This window comes from Platalea leucorodia, assembly GCF_965183815.1.
Source record: "Platalea leucorodia genome assembly, chromosome: 14".
Taxonomy (NCBI): Eukaryota; Metazoa; Chordata; class Aves; order Pelecaniformes; family Threskiornithidae; genus Platalea; species Platalea leucorodia.
The window spans coordinates 3,304,675-3,326,620 of record NC_138836.1 but is presented as its reverse complement, the minus strand read 5'-3'; the positions used below and the strand labels follow the sequence as shown (position 1 = coordinate 3,326,620).

Here is a 21,946-nt window from a genome sequence, read left to right as displayed (position 1 = left end):
AATACAAATATTATAGTTACAGATTAGCTGTTCCCTGCTGCCATTCACTCCGTGGTTTAGATCCCTTGTCATTTACAAATCAAAATGTTTATGCGCTCAATTACAACACTTCCAAGTGAGAATAAAGGGTATTTCATTACTCCCAAGACGACTATGGAAACATTTGTGTGTAAAGTACTGTGATACTCTCAATTCCATCAGTTTTCTATTTCTCCGTGTCTTACTGCAGCAGAATATCTCACAGTGATCTAACATTTATAAAAGAGTTAATGCATGCACACTAGGACAGAGCTCTGTAATCCACAGAGGGTCTTTGTCCAAGTTAAAAAATTGCTAAAAGATTGCTGAAAAGGGTCCCCGGAATTTTTGGCACCCACAGCCATCAACACAGCAGACTGCTCCTTTTGCTTAGCCAAAGAGCCTTGGTCAAATGCCACAGACAATGTCCCGCTACTAGCTCTGCCCAAAGATGCACGTTCCCCCTGGGTGAAGGATCAAGAAAAACAGCAGAACACATTCCAGAGGAAAACCAGTACACACAATGTGAGTGCAGCGCTGAACTTTATCACAGCACAGGCAAAGAACAGGTTATTACCATTATAAACACACATGCGCATGTGTTGGGAAAGGGAATTAGACGTTTTCCCCACAGTGGCCAGAACATGAGCCATAATATCCGCCTGTCTATATTATTTTGCCCCAAAGACACGGCCCACCAGGCTGAGGAGAGCGTGCTCAGCAGATTACCCCCAACGTACTGGCGTCAGCTCCTGCTGACATTCCCAACGCCGCCAACCTCGGGCGTCTAAAAAGTGCTGTGTCTGCTCCTGGTCCCATGCACATTCTTGGGTGATGGAACAAGGGCACATTCTGGATTTTCATCAGCTAAAAGAGAGTAATTAATCTTAATTCTCTTCTTCTCCCTGAAAAATAGAACTTCTATAGCTCGAGGAAAACAAAGAGCTATCAGTTGTTCTGTGGCAAATTAATCTTAAAGGGGGAATCTTCCAAAGAAAATCAATAGCTTATAACAAGATTCTGTATCGTGTTTGAGCCCTGAAACTCAGACTGAAGTCAAAGGGTACTTTCAGCATTGCAAGTTTGCTCTTGTTGTGCTTTGTTTTTAATACAATGTCATCATTTGAAAAAGTGAGATTTTTCACATATGAGCAATTTTAGTTATGTGTGGCTTCACCTTCATGGACGACTCTAGTAATATTTAATAGAGACTGTAAGATTACAGGTATTTCAGGCAACTTTAAAGAAATTATTCTCAAAAGAAGGAATTTAATACGGAATAATATTTTTTATCCTGCCTATAATATTCTATATCTAAGACATCTTTATTCATTTGTACCTTTCTAAATTAGTCTGTTCCATATGAGAAACTTTGAAAATTATGTCTCCTTACATGGTCAATGTTTTTTTTTAAAAAGAAAAACCTAATTAATTTAACCATGGTGTCATGGAAACAGCTTTAAAATTCATTTGCCTGCAGGGAGGAAGGATACAACTCTAACACAGAGAAAGTGACAGGTTTCAGAAGAAAAAAAAAAAGTCTGTCTTCATTCAGCACTGGGATCTTTGAGAAACAATAATTCATAGCAAGGCAAGGGGAGCTTTTCAAACTCTAGTGAAGCAAGGTCTCTCAAGCACACTCTCCAAAACAGTTCATTACCAAACTGAGATTTGATAAGGAGAGGCGGAACGGGGCAGAGGCATATAAACCTGCAGGAATGGGAAACTTGAAATGAAAACCGCTTGAAAGCACTGGTAAACAATGCCAAAGTTCTCAGACAAGTACTTTTATTGTAAAGACAGTGCAATACGGGGTGGAGAGATCATTTATAGATCACCAAAGGAAATAACTTTCTAATTTCTAATCAGTTCAAGTCTGTTCACTCATTCCCACAAATACCTGTTGACTGCCTGCAGTCCGGGTGTGAGTTTTGCACAGAGTGAATTGTGTCTCTGACACTGAGAGAGGTCGCCAACAGAGCCGGGACACCAGTATGTGCTGAGGCCCATGTCACCCCTTGCAATGTGATGCGCTATGCAAGACTAGAACTGCAGTGGTCAGTAGGCTCGGTGCAGTGAGTCTGGGACAAATACCATATACGTGGTCATACATACTTCAAGAGTTTTATTTCCATCAGTCCCATCAGTAAAAATGAGAGTTTGACATTGACTCAGGGCTTCCATGGGTGGAAGGAGAATTTGGTCCTCGCTTTTACCCATTCCTGCACTAGACGTTTTGGTTTATTAGATAAACTAATCTGATTCATTGTTATTCTGGGACTTTGTACAGAAGGAATTCTAGTCTAAAGCAGATTTCATCACTTATTTCCTTGATAATTCACTAGTCTGGCTGCCAGAGTGAATAGTTGTACATAAAAAGAAAAATATGTTACTAAGCCTAAGAATTTCAGTGAGTGCACAGTCTCCAGAACCATGATGTTATCAAAGTTCAGTAGTACCACAAAGTGATGACTAATGAGCCTGTAACCTCTATGTGCTGTAAATTCTTTACAAGACCTTTAGGAAACATACTGCATTCATCCTGCTTCCTAGCTGTCAGAATTTAGTAGATGACTTCATTGGCTACTTTGACATTTTTACTTTTTCGTTCCAGTTTGGTTTGTTTGCTTGCCTTAAAAAATGCCTACTGTGTGAATTGTAAAAAGGTCAGCCAATAGTTCCCGATCCAGACAGGACAAAAGTAACTGAAATGAACACATTATAGCAGTAATTTTGTCCCTTACCTTATTTTTTTGGTCTGTGATCCGTTAGCTGTAAATAGTAAAGCTATGTGCCAAAGATCTTCTAATCTTATTAATGCAAACATTCTCTTTCCTTTCAGAATTTCCACTACCCCTTTTTACATCAATGTCCAAGCACTAAAAGCATCGCTAAGGGATTTGAGTGGTGGTGGGAGGACAATGCTTGGTGGATTTTTATATTAGGAAAGCTTGTAAGACCTGATTCTGAGTAATCTACATATAAGAAGAATATATTTTGCAATCAGGGCAGAGTGTACGTGTCCTGGTTTTGGCTGGGACAGAGTTAACTTTCTTCCTAGTAGCTGGTATAGTGCTGTGTTTTGGATTTAGGATGAGAATAATGTTGCTAACACACTGATGTTTAGCTGTTGCTAAGCAGTGCTTACACTAAGTCAAGGACTTTGCAGCTTCCCATGCTCTGCCCAGTGCACAGGGAGCTGGGAGGGGGCACAGCCAGGACAGCGACCCAGACTGGCCACAGGGCTGTTCCATACCGTATGACGTCATGCCCAGTATAAAAACTGGGGGAGTTGGCCAGGGGCCAGGGACCACTGCTCGGGAACTGGCTGGGCATCGGTCAGTGGGTGGCAAGCAATTGCACTGTGTACCACTTATTCTTGTTATTCTTTTATCATTATTATTATTGTCTTCCCTTCCTTTTCTGTCCTATTAAACTGTCTTTATCTCAACCCATGAGTTTTACTTTTTTCCCTCGATTTTCTCCCCCATCCCACTGGGCGGGAGGGGGAAGGCGCGAGCCAACGGCTGTGTGGTGTTTAGCTGCCTGCCGGGTTAAACCACACCAGTAGGAAGTGAACTGTCTGAACACTTCCAGAGTTTGGAGACATCATTTATTTCTCAGCTTATCATAGACTGAGATAATAATGGTGTAGGTTACACATAAATTGGGATGCTGGTATAATTCAGATCACTACTAGTACACACATTGGTGGACATACGTATTTGGATGGCAAAGCAAGGCTTTGTCTTTGTAACTTGATTGTGCGCTGCAGATTCTATAGGGAGGTCATTCTTGCAGAAAAATCCTTGCAATTGTGTTTCACTACTGAAGCACCGGACATTGCATTCATCCAAAAGACAAAGTCATCAATGCGGGCACTAAACCCCATTTCAGTGGTTTTTGGGATGTTTTGGGTTTTTTTTTCCCCTGATTATAAACATGGAAAGCACACTATGATGACATTTCTCTACTGGCAGTATTAGCCTTTGGCCGTTTGTACAGTTAAAAAGACTACCAGACATAGATCAAGTTAATACTGATCTTGTTCACAGTATGCAAGTCCAGAAATTTCAGTGGACAGCCTTTAGATTTATGCCAGCACAGGGAAGTCACGCCTGATGTTTAAACACAAACATCAGGCTGCTGCAATTCTGAAAATGCCAGAACAATGACCTTACTTTTCTAATTGACATCTGAAAACTAAGAAAGGTATCTCTAGGCTAAATAAAGCTAACTAGCCTTTCAAATTCTTAGAAGTACTTAACTGCCTCACAAGTTCACTAAAGTTGTTCATCTTTAAAAAAAAAAAAAAAAAAAAAAGTGAGGCCACAAATTGCAATATAAATGGTAACAGTGCGCAGTGATCCCAGAGAAATCAAATACCGTTGTTCTGGGTAAGACATTTACATATGCAGGGAGAGATGAACTGTGCCTTCATAATTTAAAAGTTCCAGCAAATCATAAAACTAAAAAGCAGAAGGAAAGCTGTAGGAGCTAAGGAGAACCTGGTTAACAATAATACAGTAAGTGCCTAACTGTAGGAGCTTTTGTAACAGAGTTTGTAAAATCTGGGGCCAATGAATATTAGTATTTTGAATTCTGCGAGTGCTGGTTTAAACAGTTCCAAACCCGTATCCCATATGTTTCTTCAAATATTTCAACCCCTGACTCCTCTGTGTTTGGCTTGAGGCTGAAAAGTACAGATTACTTGGTGCCCATGGCAAGTGCTGTTGCAACAGGGAAATTATGTCAACCCCTGCAGTGCAATTCATAACTTGATGCGGGTAAATTCACTTACTGGCAATTTAGAAGAAAACATGCTGGTGCTGTGCCAGTTGGAGCCAGATGGTGACTGAAATTATTAAAATCACGTGTGCCGCAAACCTCTGAAAAATTGCACTGTTACAAAATATCCTAAGCATGGATGGGATCCTAATACAAACCAATTGGTGTATAGAGAGTATTTGCAAACAGTGCATGGTATGATTTGCTACTGTTTAATTGTGATCTTTCCCTTCCCTGTTTTCTAGGTTCAACTAATCCACTATAACCACGAGCTGTACACAAATGTCACAGAAGCTGCAAAGAGTCCTAATGGGTTGGTGGTAGTTTCCATATTTATGAAAGTAAGTATTCAGCATTATCAATACCTAATACATAGGCAATGGACTCCTTTTTCCATGAGCTATAAATCTAGGAATGAGACTCCTCATTATACTATAGCAATGCCTAGAGGCTCTGATCTGGAATCCAGAGGCAGCGTCGACCCAGGAACTAAACACACAATCTCTACTCCAAAGCATTTACAATGTGATGCAAGGAAAATGAAAAGGGACAAGGGAGGGGGGGGAAAAAAAAAAAATCCTTATATCATAAACATTACTCCTAACACTTTACTGGCTATGATAAAAGTTACTAATTTTGCAGATTTGGTATTTCTTCATGAAACGTTATTAATTCAATTAAAAGTAAATCTCTCCTAGTAGGTTGAGGCCCTGGGAAAGAGGGCATGTTTGCTCTTTGGAGACATGCTGGTATTTCAAAGTCAGCAAAATAAGTTTTTCTCACAATGTTATTTAAAACGTCTTAAACTACTCAAAACTTAAAGAACGTTAAAAGTGTAACTCTTAATATCTTCCATTTCACAGAGCTAGAAAGACATGTGAATATTTTGTCATATTTTAGTTTCCATCCTGTTGCATTCAAGATGCACAGTTAAGTCTATAAATTACAGTGATCTAGCGTTGAACTCAAGACTCAAACCTCCCTAATTGCATTAGAGAAACCTTTTCTCTCATTTTATATGAAAAATGCATTACCCCCTAAAATGTAGTTCATATTCAGCCATTATGTATCTCTGTTTCATCAGTCTAAAAAAGTATATATTTCTGAATAAGTGCTTTATGCTGAAACAAATGGCTTTCATCATCAGACCTTACATATTGGATATTTATTCATTCCCTTTACTACTCTCTAATCCCATTTCATAAGGTAAAGTTCCCGACAAAGCATTTATCTCAGAATTAAAATATGCATTTCACAGAGCATATTGAATAATTAGATATGAAAATTGCCCTTTTATATAGGTCTAATATTTAAGATATTTACATTACTTTTTTTCATCCAAAGTGTGTTGTATTACGATCCAACAACCTGACTTGAATTCACGCAAAAGGATAAAATTGAAGCAAGCCTTCAAAATGCCCAGCATGCCAATTTTGTCTAAATAATGCATCACTCAGGTACTTGCCGAGTTGCGCACCTCTTGTAATGAGCAACAAAATCCAGTATCTACCTCACCATATTTTTCTCTAGGCCTCTCTCACCGGCATGAAAAGATGTGTTCTACTTTAAGTGTCCAAAGTAGTTAGAAAAACTTCTAAGTGGAGAAGTAACTATCTGAATTTCCACAAAATGGAACCTGAACTGAATTTTCCTGAAGGCTACGTGTCAAACAGAGCTGGATTACAGCTTGTCCAATAGCCCATTTATTTTCCTAAATCTTAATTAAACTTTTTGTGAAGTTTGCAATTTTCAAAATAAGTGGATTTCATTCTGGGTAAATGCTAGATGTATAACAGCAGCATCCAGTGTCTGATAAAAAAAAAAAAACAAAACAAACCCACATCACAAAATAATTGAAAGATAAGTAGGATATTAGAAGGCTAGCTACAGGGTTACAAAAATGTCTCCATAAAAAAAAAGCTACACTGATTTTGTTGCTAACCAATAATCATTTTGCCATTTACAGTACAATAAAATCTCTTGCTAAATTATCACTGATAATCAACAATGATATTGTTGATAAAATACATACAACTCACACATAAACGGGCCCCCATGCCCAAAAAAACCCCAACACAACAACAATGCCTCTAAGCCCTCTATCATTTTTCCTCTAAATCCTCCTCAGGTATCCTTAGGTTAACGTAGACCGAACATTTTATGTGTACGTGAACGTATTTGTGAGCACAGGTGGGTGACATTTAGGCATTTCATACCTGTATGTAAAAGAAAGGGAAGACAGATTTTATTTGCAGTCTAAATAGTCTGCTGCAAGGAAAGTATATTTCTCAATAAATAGAAAAATAATAGAATACTAGATGAAAATCCCACCTAATTATATTAACCACCTGCAAATCCCATCAAAGCTGTTGGAGAAGAAACCTGTACTCACACTTGTATTCAGGCATTAATTTTTATTCATCCTGTTCTCCCATCCCTGTTTTTGGGGGGTTATTTTTAGATACCAACTTTCTAACAAGTTTTGTTAGAAAAATATTTAAGTAATTATTTCCTCTTCCCACAACAGTGAAAAAAAGGCAGGAACAATTTGGAGGAGTAGCAGGGGAGAGAGAAGGAGCGTGCGTGTGCATGTGCGTGCACACAGAGAGCAGCTGCATTTCCAGACAGGAATGCTTGTGAGAAGACTCTGACATTGTGCGTTTTCTCTCCTGTAGGTATCTGAATCATCAAATCCATTTCTAAATCGTATGCTTAACAGAGACACCATAACGAGAATAACATATAAAAGTAAGTTTCTTTTCATTTACTCTGGCTAACAGCTGTATGCTTTTAGTATCAGACAACGTATTTAGCAATCCACCGAAACAAGAGGCATTTCATTATGGGCAAAAATTACAAAGTTTTCATTGCCAGCAACTCTGCATGGTAAACTTGGGAACCTGAACAATCTAGTAAGGTCATCAGTTCATCAAATGAATTTTGAACTTCAAAGTCTATTTTATGTTTGAACAAGCAATAAATTAATGAAATTATACTTAACAAATACCTATACTGTATTCACACAGAATACTCAGGAGAAACTGCCTACTGTTAGCAATAAAAATAACATGCGGAGCAGCCTGGGTTGTATCAAATCAGGTTATGTCAAGATGCTGCATCGTTAACTGTGGACTTAGTATTCACTAATGCTTTCTTTTTGTACAGAAAAGTTATGACATTTCTATTCAACTATTGCTGCATTTAATGGATATATAAAGAGGTCATTAACATAGCATGTACATTTGTTGTATTCACATTTCGAAAGCCTTTAACTGATAAAGCTCAATAATTCTGTGTTTGTATATTGAACTTGTGGAAAAGTGGAGCTTAAATGTCAGTGAAAATTAGGCTAGTTTAGAGAAAGTAATGAAAAATACATATATCTCAGTGGAACAAATTAAACCTCTTCTCCTGAAAACCTTATTCCCTTTGTCAAATATTCACTTGAATTCCAAGGAGCTATTACATTAATAAAATAAGTTAAACAATACCAGAATTTAACTTTCAGAAAGTACACACCAAGCTGAAAAAATAAGGAAAGTATTGTAAAACTCAGCCTTCGTTTGTTATTTTGTAAACAATGACTTCACATTTTTCATCAACTTCATTAATCCTGCTTTTGCTTTTGAAAGCTGGGAGAGAGCTGTTCATGATAACTGGAATGAGACTGGTTGTCAGGACTGCAGGATTTGGTTCACAATTCTACTAGGGTTTGCCTCAGTTTACCTCTCTAAATTAAAAGTATTTTACTACATACTCTACAACAACATAGTGTTACTTGGAAAACTTTGCATCTGAAACTCCAGAGAGCTCTTCAACAGAAGTCACTGAACTTCAGGTTTATGATGGAAAGGTTTGGAGAGATTTCTGTACACGGCCCTGAAGTACACAGTCTGATTTCTTTCCATGGACTCCATCTTTTCCCCCTCCCTGCAAAGCCAAGATTGTAAAAAGAAAAAGTGTAGATTTGAGACCAATGTAAAGTGAAAGCACAGAATTTTACCCACTAATTCCTGCACGAGAGAGCACTAGAAAGATTTCAAGTCTTGCCATACAATACAGAATTTGAACAACGGAGCCAATCCAACCCCATTCTGAAGCAGACAGTTCCTTGTCCTCTCCTATAACACACACCTTTCTTCCCACTGATGTTTCTCTAATTTTACCTTACGGTTAGCAAATCTTATTAGATCTTTCGTCCAACTAAGAGGCCTTTATTACGATAGAACTCGATTCTCCATGATACATATAGAAAGGAAAGCAACAGAGGGTTCCCCTCAGACCATTTTTTCCAGATTGTTCTATCAGTATGAAATGCTGTTTTCTCTGCATGGAAGAAGCAGGAGATTAGCCCAGTTTTTAAACTGCCTGTCTTGATTCCTTGCAAAAAGACAGCAATTGTCTTCTGTTAGAGCCTCCTGCCTCCCAGTGCTGCTGCAGCATCCTGGAGCCGGGAAATTATCGTTAAGGCTGTATGTGCTTTTTCAGGCTCTTCCACTCCCAAATTACATATTCCTGGCTTCTGTCTGGGGACCAGCCAGAAGATCTCTGACTGTACCACTGGGGAAGCTGCTTTTCCCCACGTACACAGAGACCTGTCAGGTCTCACACACTGAGTAAGAGAAGACTCCTGCCTCATTTTTCCCATCACAGCAGCTGTATCTCATGCATTTACATGAGTGTCACGGCCTTTTTTGTACTGCTTGGCCCCACATGCTACAATGGCTGGCCAGCAGAGCAAAGACTGGACAACTTGTGGTGGCTCGGAGCAAAGGAGATGCCACGATTAGGGATACACAGCTCCACAGGGCGCAAAGGCACCGGCAGCATCTTTCCCTTGTTGCACAAGTGAGCATGCAACCGTTGCCCACATCAGCAGGCAAGCATACTTTCCTAATACAAAATATTTCATTTGTATACTGCACTTATAAGTGGGCACTCCTCCTCTCTGGAGTTGACAGCATTCTACAACCTTTCGTTGGTTGTTTTGACCCTTTAGAAGGAAAATGCATTCTAATCACACCTAATTTGGGTTTACTAAATGAGATTTCACATGAACACATAACATAGGCTGCAAAATCAATGATTAACAGAACTGTTTTAATTTTTAACCACTGTTATCACTAACAAGTTTATCTGTTAAAATTAAATCCTTAGTAGATACAATGCATATAATATTCTGCAGGGCATTGGGTTACTTACTGTAGTAACAAGTATTGACTGGGAATTTTTTAGTGTAAATTGGGAACGTGAAAGTGTTATTGAAAGTAATTTTGCAGTTGTCTTGCGTGATGGATTATAGCATCATTGCTGAAAACTAATTTTACCTCTTACATTGCAAGGATTTCTAGTCTGCCTTTAGCAGCTGGAGTTTTTCAGCTTGTGCTTTAGGGGTCCACTCCTGAAGTCAATACTCAGCAGGCTGCTGACAAAATGACCAGTCCCGGTGTGCTCAATAGGAGCGTGGAGCGAATGATAAGTGGGGCACAGGTTCAGAGTCAGGACAGTCAGTAACATAACTAAAGTACTACTTTTTTTTTTTTAAAGAACATCAACAAAATGAAGAGCTATCTATGCTGCTGCATGAAATTTCCATGAGCAAAACAGATTAAAAGGGGAATTTCTACTCTTCGATATTAATGGCTACAGTCAAGTACACTGGACCCCAAGGAATTTTAAAGTAGATTTTAAATGCTTATTTTATTCTGTTATCACAGCCCGAAGAATCTACTGTGAACTAGTTGAAACAAGCGTTCTTTCAAACAGGCTTTAGTCAGAAGCCATGTGAATATCTCTAAAGAAAAACTGCTTTAATATTCCTCTTTAAGTAGGACATTTGAGGGGATAAGTTAGCTTTCTTTCAGAACAGTTATGCTATGTTAGCTTTCACCCAGTGTTTGCTTAACATTGGAAAGAAGTAACAGTTTAGATTCCCCAAATTCCATATGAAAATTTGGGCTTGTCATTCTCCATTAAAATACTGCCACTTGTTCAACTAGGCAGAGGAGCTGTAAAATTCTGAATTTCCTCAAATTCAATCTTTAGCCATTTTATAGATAATGTACAAGTGACTGAAGTACTCCAATTTTAAGATATTATCCTGAAAAAGCTTAAGATTCAGATTTCTGGAAATAAGAGACTATTAATTCCTCAAGGTTCACGTTTCAGTGCATTCTCTGAAGGACTGAGCTCTGGCAGCTCCCGTCACAAGCAGTAAAAGCTCAGCAGTCTCAAACCAGGCCCCAAGGGACTAACCTCAGGTATTCAAAATGAGTCTCTGTCAGCCTGGGTCTAAGCGACTTGCGAAGGCTGGTAAATGAAGAAACTCTGTTTCAGGATTAAAAAGCTGAGGATCTCTACATTCCTTACCCTGTAAACCTAACCTAGTTACAGCTGTACTTTCCCTTTTTGGATTATCATGATATGAACTTCAAAATCAAATGGACCTTCCTTCATTCAGTAAATAATATATTCCCTATAAATACCATTGTTTTAAAGAGAACGTACGTAGAATTTGCTGTGAAAGCAGACCCCCCACACCTATTACAAAAGTAGGGACAAAAGAAAAAGATTTCCATCAATTGCTAAGAAAATTGTCAGAGTCAAGACTTTCATGTAAATGAATATGAAATCTAATTTGTATAGAGAAGAGTTCATGAGTTCAGAAATCACCCTAAGGCACAAGTGGATCAAGATAAACAGAATGTGGGCTGTAGATAAGAATGACGCTGAGAATCTAGTAAAGGTTCTATGGGCTTATTAAAGGAAGTTTATTACTGGCAAGAGATCAGACATGGGGATTTTGACCATTTTGAATTACATACTTGCAATAAATATAAGGGAAGCCATTAAAGTGTTGCAGTCTAGTATTAATGCAAACCCACCAGCTCTGTTTCAGTTCCAGAATGGGAAGCCTTTATCCAGATGTGGGGAAAGGGAAACAGCAGAGCTGTTCATGGGAAAAATGTGGATAACCAAATGCTTGTTCTGTAGTCTTTTCTCAGGCCATTCTCATGGAGCCATCTGACTTCCCATGGGAATATAACCCACACAGAGGCATGAATAAATACTGCTTTTACTTGGCCAAACTCTTCTATTTCATTACTTCATTCACCCCTATATTCCCCTTTTCCTGAGGTGATACTTTCCTCCAGTTACCCATTAATCACAACTGATGGATTTTGACACTTAGCATAGTTTGCTGTCTCTCCTTAAACATATTCCAAGTGAAGACAGAGGCAATGAACTAGGTTTGGAGCCACTTCAGGGCTGGCTGCTGGTGGGTGAGATGGCCACGCATCAGTGGCCTCAGTAAGGCCTCAATAAGGCCAAGGAGAGCATTTCTCCTGATCTTGAGAGCACTGGCATATGTTGGGCTTGCCTGAACGAGTAGGACGACCGTGCCCCACACTGCTCCCACGCTGTAACATGCCATATTCCACCCCCAAAGCATTATGTTCTGAGAATCACGGACAAAAGTTGGAAGCCCGTATCAAAATAATGAATTACATTCTCTATTAAAGCAATGTGAAGCAACTCCAAAACCCCCCTGATTACCTGCACTAATGCCAGCAGTAAATCTGTTTCTGTACCTTCCATTTGATAAGTAGTCCTACGGTTAATAATCTATGCACTGTTCTGAATACAAATTAATCAACTAGAATGTGGCACACTCATTATATGTATTTTTATATATATATATATATATATATATCATCAATATCCCTCATCTGTATTAATCTTTAGTTAGCTTTCCATCTCCTAGGAAGACATTTCAGGGCAAATTCTACCTTTTTTAAAGCATTTTAGCCCAATCGAAGTCAATATGGATGTGACAAAGCAGCTTTGGTCCTCAGAGTTTGCAGCTCTCTATTCTGACTGACTCTGTGCCATTTGGAGCTAACACACCACTCTCCCTGGTTCATAAATAATGAACAGGATGTTCATGTGGGAAAGGGAAAAATGTGGGATGACTCATTGAAAACAAGCACTGGCTTGAAAAAATGCATTCATTCTCTTCTCATGTAATTCTAGCAAAATTACCGCTGCACTGCAAATCATGTTTTTAATGAATAGGACACAGGTGTATTCAGTCATCTCTAGCTGTTAAAATTTAACAGTATTTTGAGTCTAATACTATATCACTGGTTTTGCACTTTTGTCTGGAAAATTTTGGGTTTAGAAAGGCTCTGTATCCCAGGCCATGGGCCAGCGAAGGCTGAGCGTGTTAAAAAAGGTGACAGTCAGACACCTACAAGACACTAACAGTACTTTTCCCTCTACTTGAGGATCCAGCTATGTGGCATGGCAATTACCCTGCCTCGAAGTGCAAGAACACCGCAGAAAGCTGTATTTCTGACAAACTTGGAAGGACATGCCAAGATTATATTTCGTAAAATAACAAATATTTAAAATAGGAAATAACTGTAAGGCACTGGTCAATGTGGTATAAATGTTACAGTCTCACCTTGCCACTTTAACTGATGCTGTAGCCACTAATATCACTACCCCAGAAGCCTGTAGCTTGTTGACTGCACTATGTCAAAATTAAAAAAAAGTCACATTTGCTTTGCCTGTGTTCTTTGATTTTCTGTTGCCCAAGACAGTGGTCTGCAATCCTTTTTTTTTTTTCCATTAGATAGTATGAGACAAGCATTTTGCTCATCTAAGTTTTGTCCTTCAGCTACAATATGTTAAATTCAAGTTAAATTACTCTTTTCTTTTTCAGTTCTTATATGCTTCCTTGATAGTTCATATTTCTTTCCTTGGTTCCATTTACAATCTTTTCCCAATGGCCAAAGAACTGTTTATCAGCTTTAAAAATAAAAAAAATAAAAAAAATAAAAAAAAATCAAAACACAAAGCCAAAAACTCACAGTGAATAGTACATGAAAAACATCAGAGAACCCAACAGAAACACCTAAATTATTGACATTGACTTAAAAGATGCATTTTCAACATTTTTCTTTAGTCTGAGCAGTATTTTCTATTTTATTTGTACTATCTTCCTTGTCTTCCATTAAAATCCATGCCAGTTCATCTTGTGTATTAAAAGAGGAAACACACCTAAATATGCAGCTTTCCTTGCCCGCGTTTTAGCGCTCACTCTGCAAACGAACCATGTTGAACACACTACGGGCAAGTGAAAGCATGCAAAGAGATTTCACAACATTACAGCTCGTAAGCAGCCCAGCTTTCCCCGAGATACACGACAGCAGTAGCATATAAGTAGTAACGTGTCTGTCCCTGGGTATTTCCTATTAAGGAACTCCTACAGCCTAAGATTTGGCAGGAAAACCTGAGCTCCAGTTTTGACAGCACTGCCAAAAATATTGTAGGGCCAGCATTCCACAAGGGAAACAGTGCACGTAGCATAGAAAAGGCTGACAAACTTTGATGAATTTTGAAAGATATAACCATATCTCATTATATTTTGGTACATGTCCGCAGAGTGAATTCTGTTGCAGAGGGATAGCTCTAATTCCCAGGGAGGCTTACGATAAAAGCAGGGACCCTAGTAAGCTGCTTTCCAGTGTACTTTTTCACCCCGATTTTAGCATTCTGAGTGAGCTTGCACTGCATCCACCCCCACTGTGCACATGAAAGGCCAGCAGGCTTCATTGAGCAGCTTTATTATCATGCATTAACCTTAACTTCCTCCTGTGGTAGAAGTGCAATTAAGTTTTAACACTTTTAGCCTTCCCAAGGCTTTGTGGAGCAAAAATTGTTAATCACTCCAAAATACGGCAAGCTGACATTCTCCAAAGACTGCTGCATCTAAATCAGTAACTGCAACTTCAAGAAGCTTTTTACTCCAGCTCTTAAACGTGATTCAGAGCTTCACTGTGAATGCTTGGGCTGAACGGACAGCAGGTGTGCACGGGCAGCTAACAGCAGAACTCCCCCAAGCAGGATAAGCGAATTCATGTTACTTGTTCTTGTCCCAGCTGATGGAGCATTCAGAAATGTATGTTCATTACGCTTCATATTTCGATAAAACTGATGATGATGTTCTGGAATAAGGATTGTACATAAAAAGGGTGGGATTTTTTTTGTGAAGCTATTGTTTTATCTCAATTGTTTCCCTTCTTTATTCTCCAGATGACGCATACTTACTACAGGGGCTTAATATTGAGGAACTTTATCCAGAGACATCTAGTTTCATTACGTATGATGGGTCAATGACAATTCCACCCTGCTATGAAACAGCAAGCTGGATAATAATGAACAAACCTGTCTACATAACAAGGATGCAGGTAAAAATAATAATAAAAAAAGACTCAATCTAGTATAGGGACAAAAGAATATTTTAAACATATATATTTGTAGTTTTACATACAAAATCAGATTCAACCTTTTGCTGTAGGGATCTCTGCCTGCAATTTATACAGTTTGCAAAAGCATTGAAGAGTTCTTTTCCAAAATAAAAATATTAACTATTTAGAGCTCCCTAAGTATGTATACACACACACACACGTACTTTGAGGTGGGCCCTATTTTCAGTGAGGGTTTGAACCAAATGGTTTCCAGCGGTCTCTTCCAAACTAAATTATTCTATGATTCTGTGAACAGATATATGGGGATTCTAAAACAAATGTAGCAGTGTTGTACAAAAATAACTGAGGTTATTAAGCCTAACAGAGGCCATTCTTTGGTAAGAAACAGACAAATTGTGAGTGGCCATTTAAATACACATTGACAGCACGTTAACGTGACAGAGATCCAATATATGGAGCCTTCTTGAAAAAAATCAGCTAGTGCTTTCTGGTATAGAATAAGATGACAGGATAGACATTGCAAATACCTTCAGAAAAATCAGACTGAAAAACTGAAGCCCCTCTTAGAAAGAAGCAGGATAAATTCTGAAAAAGACCCCCACAATTAATTTCATAGTCAAAATTATGCTGTTGAGGAAACACACCAGTAGAAAAACCACAAAGACTACATTTCTGTATGACTTGCTTACAATCCAAGGCCTAACATCAGAAAACAACAAATTTAACACCAATTGCAGTCTTCTCCAGAGCTTCCATCAGTGAGTTGCCTACAGAGCTGTGAGCTGAACTAAAACCTAGTCTCTCGCGTACTAGAATCCCGAAGGAATACTCGAACCACCATCTGTCTGTCCTAAACATGCAGCAGAGCAATCTGGCCTGAGAAATGAAATGAGGAATGATAAAACAACCCTAAATATTACTTTGGGATTTAAAAATCATTTTAACATTGTAAATAAGATGACTTTAAAAAGCCTGAGAGATGTTTTATCTTTGTGATATTCCTTCTGTCCAATTTTGTCTAGATGCAGAGAAAGCACTTTGTTTCTTTTCTAAATGGGTAATTTGGGAGAATGACACAGCTGAGCACAGGCAGACACGCTGTACATTCTCAAATTTTCAAGCAGGAGACCTGAACATTTTCCTACAAGCAACATTTTTAGTTAGAACATGAATGTACAAAACAAGGATTAGAATTCTTCTGGAGTCTGTGGTAGTACCTATGGGTTATAACCTTATGATACCGACTCCTTGTCATGCTTTACTGGTTAGTTACATCCCCCACTATTAGTGCTGCAAATTGATTTCATGGAATACTTACTAATTACATTGTGTACTCAGACTGAAAAAGTAATGCACAAGTCTTCCCTGGAAACTGTTAAAGATTTTCAGTATGTAAAACCCAGCTACTCGATTTCCACATTTAAGCATTAAGTGCCACAACCAAACCTCTTAAATTGTACACTGACATGGAAAATCTTTTCTTTTTACATTTTTAAACCAAAATATTTTGAGGTTTCTGATTTGCAAATGGCAGCTTTTTTTTTTCTCTCTCTCCAGTTTCCTATACAAAGTTTGAAAGGGTTTGGTTGACTTGAACCAGTTAACATGCTTGTAGCACAGTTGCATAGTCATCATAAGAATCATTGCTGTCTGCTTGTAGTTTGCATCCAACCACTGCTGGGCGCACTGAAAATCCTGGATGATTCGGTAGTTCCCTCTCTGCTGATCTGTAGAACCATCTCAAAAGAAGGCCAGAGTCTACCAGAAGAACACTACAGACACAGCACAGACAGTATCAAGACAGACCTGTCAATGGAGAGAGGATTTCACTTGTTAACATCATTAATTTCATTCCTTCAGCAGCATGACTCTATCGGTTATCCTTTCCATCCTGACTGGCCATATCTGCTTGACTACCATCATCCAAAACTGTCTCTTCTCAACTGGAAGCTACATTAATAGCTACAAAACTTAGGAAATTAGCTCTTGTCATTCATCAAGTTCATTTTCTCTGCACCAGCTGCTGCTATCCAGTACTCTGGATTCCATTTGTTCCCTGATCAGCCAAGGACACCTCATACCATTTTCGTTTACTCCACACAAAACTAGTTACTTTCGTTTAAAATGGGGCTCAGAAACAGAGGACCACAGAAGGAACAGTTCTACTTCAAGTTAACTCTTTCAACCCACCTCTGACTACAAATCACTGAAATTCTGTTTAACTTTCATTTATTAAGTAGTCTATTTAATAGTGTTGTATGTTGTTTACTTACAGGAAAGACCAGTACTAAAAATCCTTGTTTTGTATTTTGTATAGATGCATTCTTTACGACTGCTAAGCCAGAATCAGCCATCACAGATATTTCTGAGCATGAGCGACAATTTCAGACCAGTCCAGCCTCTCAACAATCGATGTATCCGAACTAATATCAACTTTAGTTTACAGGGAAAAGATTGTCCAAACAATAGAGCACAGAAACTACAGTATAGAGGTACGTTCTACCTCCAGAATAATCCTTTCTATGCTTCCACTGAGCTCTTTCCTTTGAGAAACCCAAGTGCATAACAAAGCGTACAAATAAAAACAGATGAAACTCCAGATCTGGGGGACTAACAGTATGAGTCAAACATCGCATGTTTGAAATGGATGAGGAAACTTGCCCAGAAACATGCAGGAAAAGCATGACAAAAAAAACCAGTCTGGCACATCTAGTATTTTTTTAAAAGCAGATAGGACAGGCCTTCAGTTTTCTAGCCTCATTTTAAAGTCTTCTCACCTTACAAAGTGCATTTTGCTCTGTTCTGCCCACCTTGGAAAGAAAAAGGGGGATGAGCTAGTCTTGATGACAGCTGATCTCAAACAAAAGAATAAATTTCACTTTGGAGGTGCACCACCATAACAAACACCCAAATTGGAAAGTTTTGTATTATGCAATGGATATTAAACAAATGAACCAAGCCGGTCTCCTGCTGGTAGAGTCTTACACTGCCACAGCTGGGGGCTCACAACTGAGCTGTAATGTGTCGTATGCATCTTTAAGCCCATGCACACACAGCTATATTACCTGCAGTAATGGTGTAAAAGTGCCTTCTTACCAATAATATTATGGTTATGAAGGAGTACTACTGAAGGGTGGAAAAGAAAGCACATTTTCAGCAACAAGGCTGATGACCGAGTTGCAATACTTCAAAGAAACAGTCATTCAGACTTAATTCTTTTCCAGAAAGAGGAGGAAACTGAACCTCCTGGCTTTTTCAAGACATTTTGTTTAAGTGCCTAATACAGTGTTAAATCCAGCCAGTTTCATATTTGCAGTTTACTAAAGCATAATTGTTTTTGTTTTGTTTCTCTTTCCTTTCAGTAAATGAATGGCTCCTCAAGTAAGAAAGACAGAGCAGGCAGAACCCATAACCTCAGTGGAATGCTACTACTGTGAATTGACATAATCTAGAATGCACCCAACCTCACTCTCTTTGGGTTCGCGACAGCACGTGCAAACGTGCTGTAGGAAAAGAGCTGCCATGTTGGAAACTCAACTAAAAATTCATTCATATGATTGGTGGTAATTCAAAAAAAGTAAAAGACAGCATTACAGTAAATGTGATTACAATTTTGATACAGTTTTCCTGAACTAATTTAGCTTCACAAAGAAAGACTTTTCAGCCTTTGTACATATGAAATTCTTCCTCTTTCCCCCCTCCCTCAAATAAAAAAATAAAAAAAAAAAAAAAAGAAAGAAAAAAAGGTGGCTCGGTACAGCATCAAAGTGGAGTTGTGTTCTGTGTGCCAAGTAATCCTTGGAAAGCTCTCATTATTTCACTCTCATTAAGGGATACTGACAAGACAGAACAAGACGACTGTAGAGGAAACTTATTTCTAGGTTATGATCTTTCTGTTCATTTAATTAAAAAAGGGACAGACTTTGAGAGATAAGTATTGTAAATATATCACTGCAGAATATAAAGGAAATTGAAATATTTCCCTCTTTGTCACATATCTGTAGTAGGATTTGCCAAAATCGGAATTGATCCATTTTCTGTTTCTTGTTTTACAACAAGTCATACGTTGTGTTGGTTACTATTAACAACTCAATAAATGTGTTTAACAAATTAATTTAGCAAACTTGCTTTGATTTATTTTTTCCTTTCCGAAATAATATGCCTCTACTACTTGTGGCTGCATTATTTGTTGGTTTTCTTTTTTTTCTTTTCCCTTTTTTTTTTTTTTATTTTTTTTTTATTTGTTTGCAGCCAATTGAAGTGAGTTAATGGCAATTGGGAATGCACTTAAAGCTAGTATAACTTTAACTCCACTTTATGATCCGTCATTAAAAGGAGCTGGGCTCAGAAGCAAAAAGCAGTTGAAACATATCTCAGTTTAAAATTGCCATTTTCCCTGCTGAATCCATTATTGGGACAAACAAATTCAGTCCTGTAAATTGCTGGTGGAAAGGGATATATTTTCTTTACAGATCAAGCAAGAGCTGACCAAGTAAAAGCGAATGCCTTTTTTCTTGTTTATAATGGTCATTCACTGTGTTTGGTTACTGTCAAGAACTCAAATAAATGTGTTTAACAAGTTCACATAGCGCATGTTTGACCTTCTTGCACATTAAGGGGTTATTGGTTTTTATTTTTATTTTTTTTTTATCTGGAGAGGGGGCAGACCTATGCTATTCTGTTCCTAATGCTCACTTTACAACCCATACCATGCTGAAGTTCACAGAAAATAAGATGCAGCTAGAAAGTACCATTTGACCAATGAATTGTTTATACCAAATGGAAAAGTAGGCACTACAAAGTGTGAGGGAACTGAACCACTGTAAAGAAGTTCTAGATGCTGCAGGCCAACTACCTTTAACCTGACAAACACATTATTTCACCCTTGGCTGAAGAGAACAGTGCAGGCAGCATCAGACAGGCAACTCTTGAGTCTATGTTGCAGACAGCGGTTTGGAAAGATTGCAACTTGGGTGGCTTCATCCGTGACATGAAAGGGAAAGTTATCAGGAAAGTGAAAACAGGCATGGACCGGCACTCAGGGGATTCTCAAAGTAGGTACACGGATGTAGATGGAAACCTGTAAGGAACCCGAAGTTGTCAACAATTGAATTGCTCAGTGAAAGGTGCAGAGAAATCACTAGTGAAAGAGCGGAGGTTGGCCTAGACGGGCTGGGACGCAGGGATGCCGTATTTGTAGCAGGGTTCTGGGCTGATGGCCCTGGCCCAGGATCCTATTAGCACGTATAGAGTACCTGATCCTTAAGTTATTTCATTTTGAGCGTTTCAAATGACTTCCATATACCAGCTTAACGCTCTGCAGTGATCTGAACAATCCACAACACAACCACAGAAATGTCACACAGTGACTATTGCACTGTGGATTAATATTGTCAAATTCTGCAGCTAAAATAAAGCAAAATTCTCACCTTAGATTTACCTAGCTAATAAAAAATGAAAAACAACACGAGTCACACATATGTAGTATTTTTGAGTTGCTACAGTGATCTATAACTTTGAAACTTGTGGTGTTGCGATTGTTTCCCCTACTTATTTGGGTGATTTGGGTTTTTTGAAGCTTCTCCTAGGATTGTTAAGGTTGCAGAGTAAAGTTACTGAGAGCACAAAGTCCACAATGCTTCGATCTATATTTCTGGACAAATATCTGGCAGTTGTTGATCCAAGTTTGTCAGTGACAGAAGGTAGGGAAGATAAGCCAGGTCTCCATTATAAAACTTTTAATAAGTAATAAAACCCATTTTCTATTTTACTGAAAGATGACTGAAGGGATTTAAGAGGAGGGAGAGATACGATAGAAGGGACTAGTCCTAGGAAGGAGTCATGCTGTGCTTTGGATTAGGTGAGGCTGCAATATAGAAGCCCTGCAAATAGAGAAATGGAGCAATCATACTGGGACACCGCAAATATATTTGTCAACATTTCCAACTCGATTTTGTGAACTAATGAACTCCATCTTGTCATGATTTGTTTAGGTTTTTGTTTTAATAACAGATTGCAGTAGAAATAGACAAAACCAAAGCTTGGAATTAAATATCTTGCACATTCCTCACATTTCAGTAGCGCTCAAATCTAGACATCTTAGCTCCAGTTTTTCAGATCAGGCATATATCTCTGTGTCAAGAGACACTGAGCATCCAAAGAAAGCCACACCTTACCACAAAGCCTTTAAGCAAAAAGATAAAGTTTCAGTATCAAACAGCTGGCACAGAGACAATCTCCCGATGTTCAGAGTCTACGCCACACGGCAGCATGTGCACATAGTAATCCCTCCAACTTGAGTGCTTTCTGTCCACAATGCTCATGAGAAGTCTGGCTGCACACGGAGCTCAGTACTTTGTAGTAAGAGCTGAATTTTTGGCCTCAATACCGTCCCTGCCCGAGCCCTGCAGATTATGAGTGAGATTCTTTGCTTGTGATAAGGCTTAGTTCAGGCATGAGCTACCTGGCAGGGAATATAAGCCTGGCAGCGGTCCTCAGTGACCAATCAACACCACAGGCAGGACCAGGTTGCCATGCCATGATGATAACAGACATTAAAAACCTCATACTGGGAGGAAATGCTCAGATTTGATCTTCTGCTATCACGGTTAAGAATGTGATATCAAACTAGGTACCAAACTTATCAAGCTCATTTGGTAATAAAACGAATGAGAAAATTCAAATTTGCAGTACTGTAAAAGCCTCCGTTTCAAGTAGTATTCAAAAGCGTAGTAGCCAAATTTTATAAGCTCTGGTTTTTCTTTAATTTAATCAAAAGGAAAGATTATTTCTATATGGAAAATAAGAACTAAATAGGATCTGTGGGATGAAGGCAGAAAGCAAAGACCTTCAGCATAATTGTA

At 38.6% G+C, this 21,946-nt stretch overlaps 1 protein-coding gene across 1 annotated transcript in view; it reads left to right on the top strand.

The window, feature by feature from the left end:
• The window catches only part of CA10 (carbonic anhydrase 10), a gene marked incomplete at both ends in the record, with an annotated part of 204,609 nt that extends 186,141 nt beyond the window's left edge, over positions 1-18,468 (top strand). Inside the window, 5 exons of the mRNA XM_082327135.1 lie at positions 5,052-5,147; positions 7,482-7,554; positions 14,908-15,062; positions 17,401-17,575; positions 18,446-18,468. Of these exons, the coding sequence (XP_082183261.1) occupies positions 5,052-5,147; positions 7,482-7,554; positions 14,908-15,062; positions 17,401-17,575; positions 18,446-18,468 (522 nt within the window). The remainder of the gene's footprint in view (positions 1-5,051; positions 5,148-7,481; positions 7,555-14,907; positions 15,063-17,400; positions 17,576-18,445) is intronic.
• Between the last annotated feature and the right edge of the window lie 3,478 nt (positions 18,469-21,946).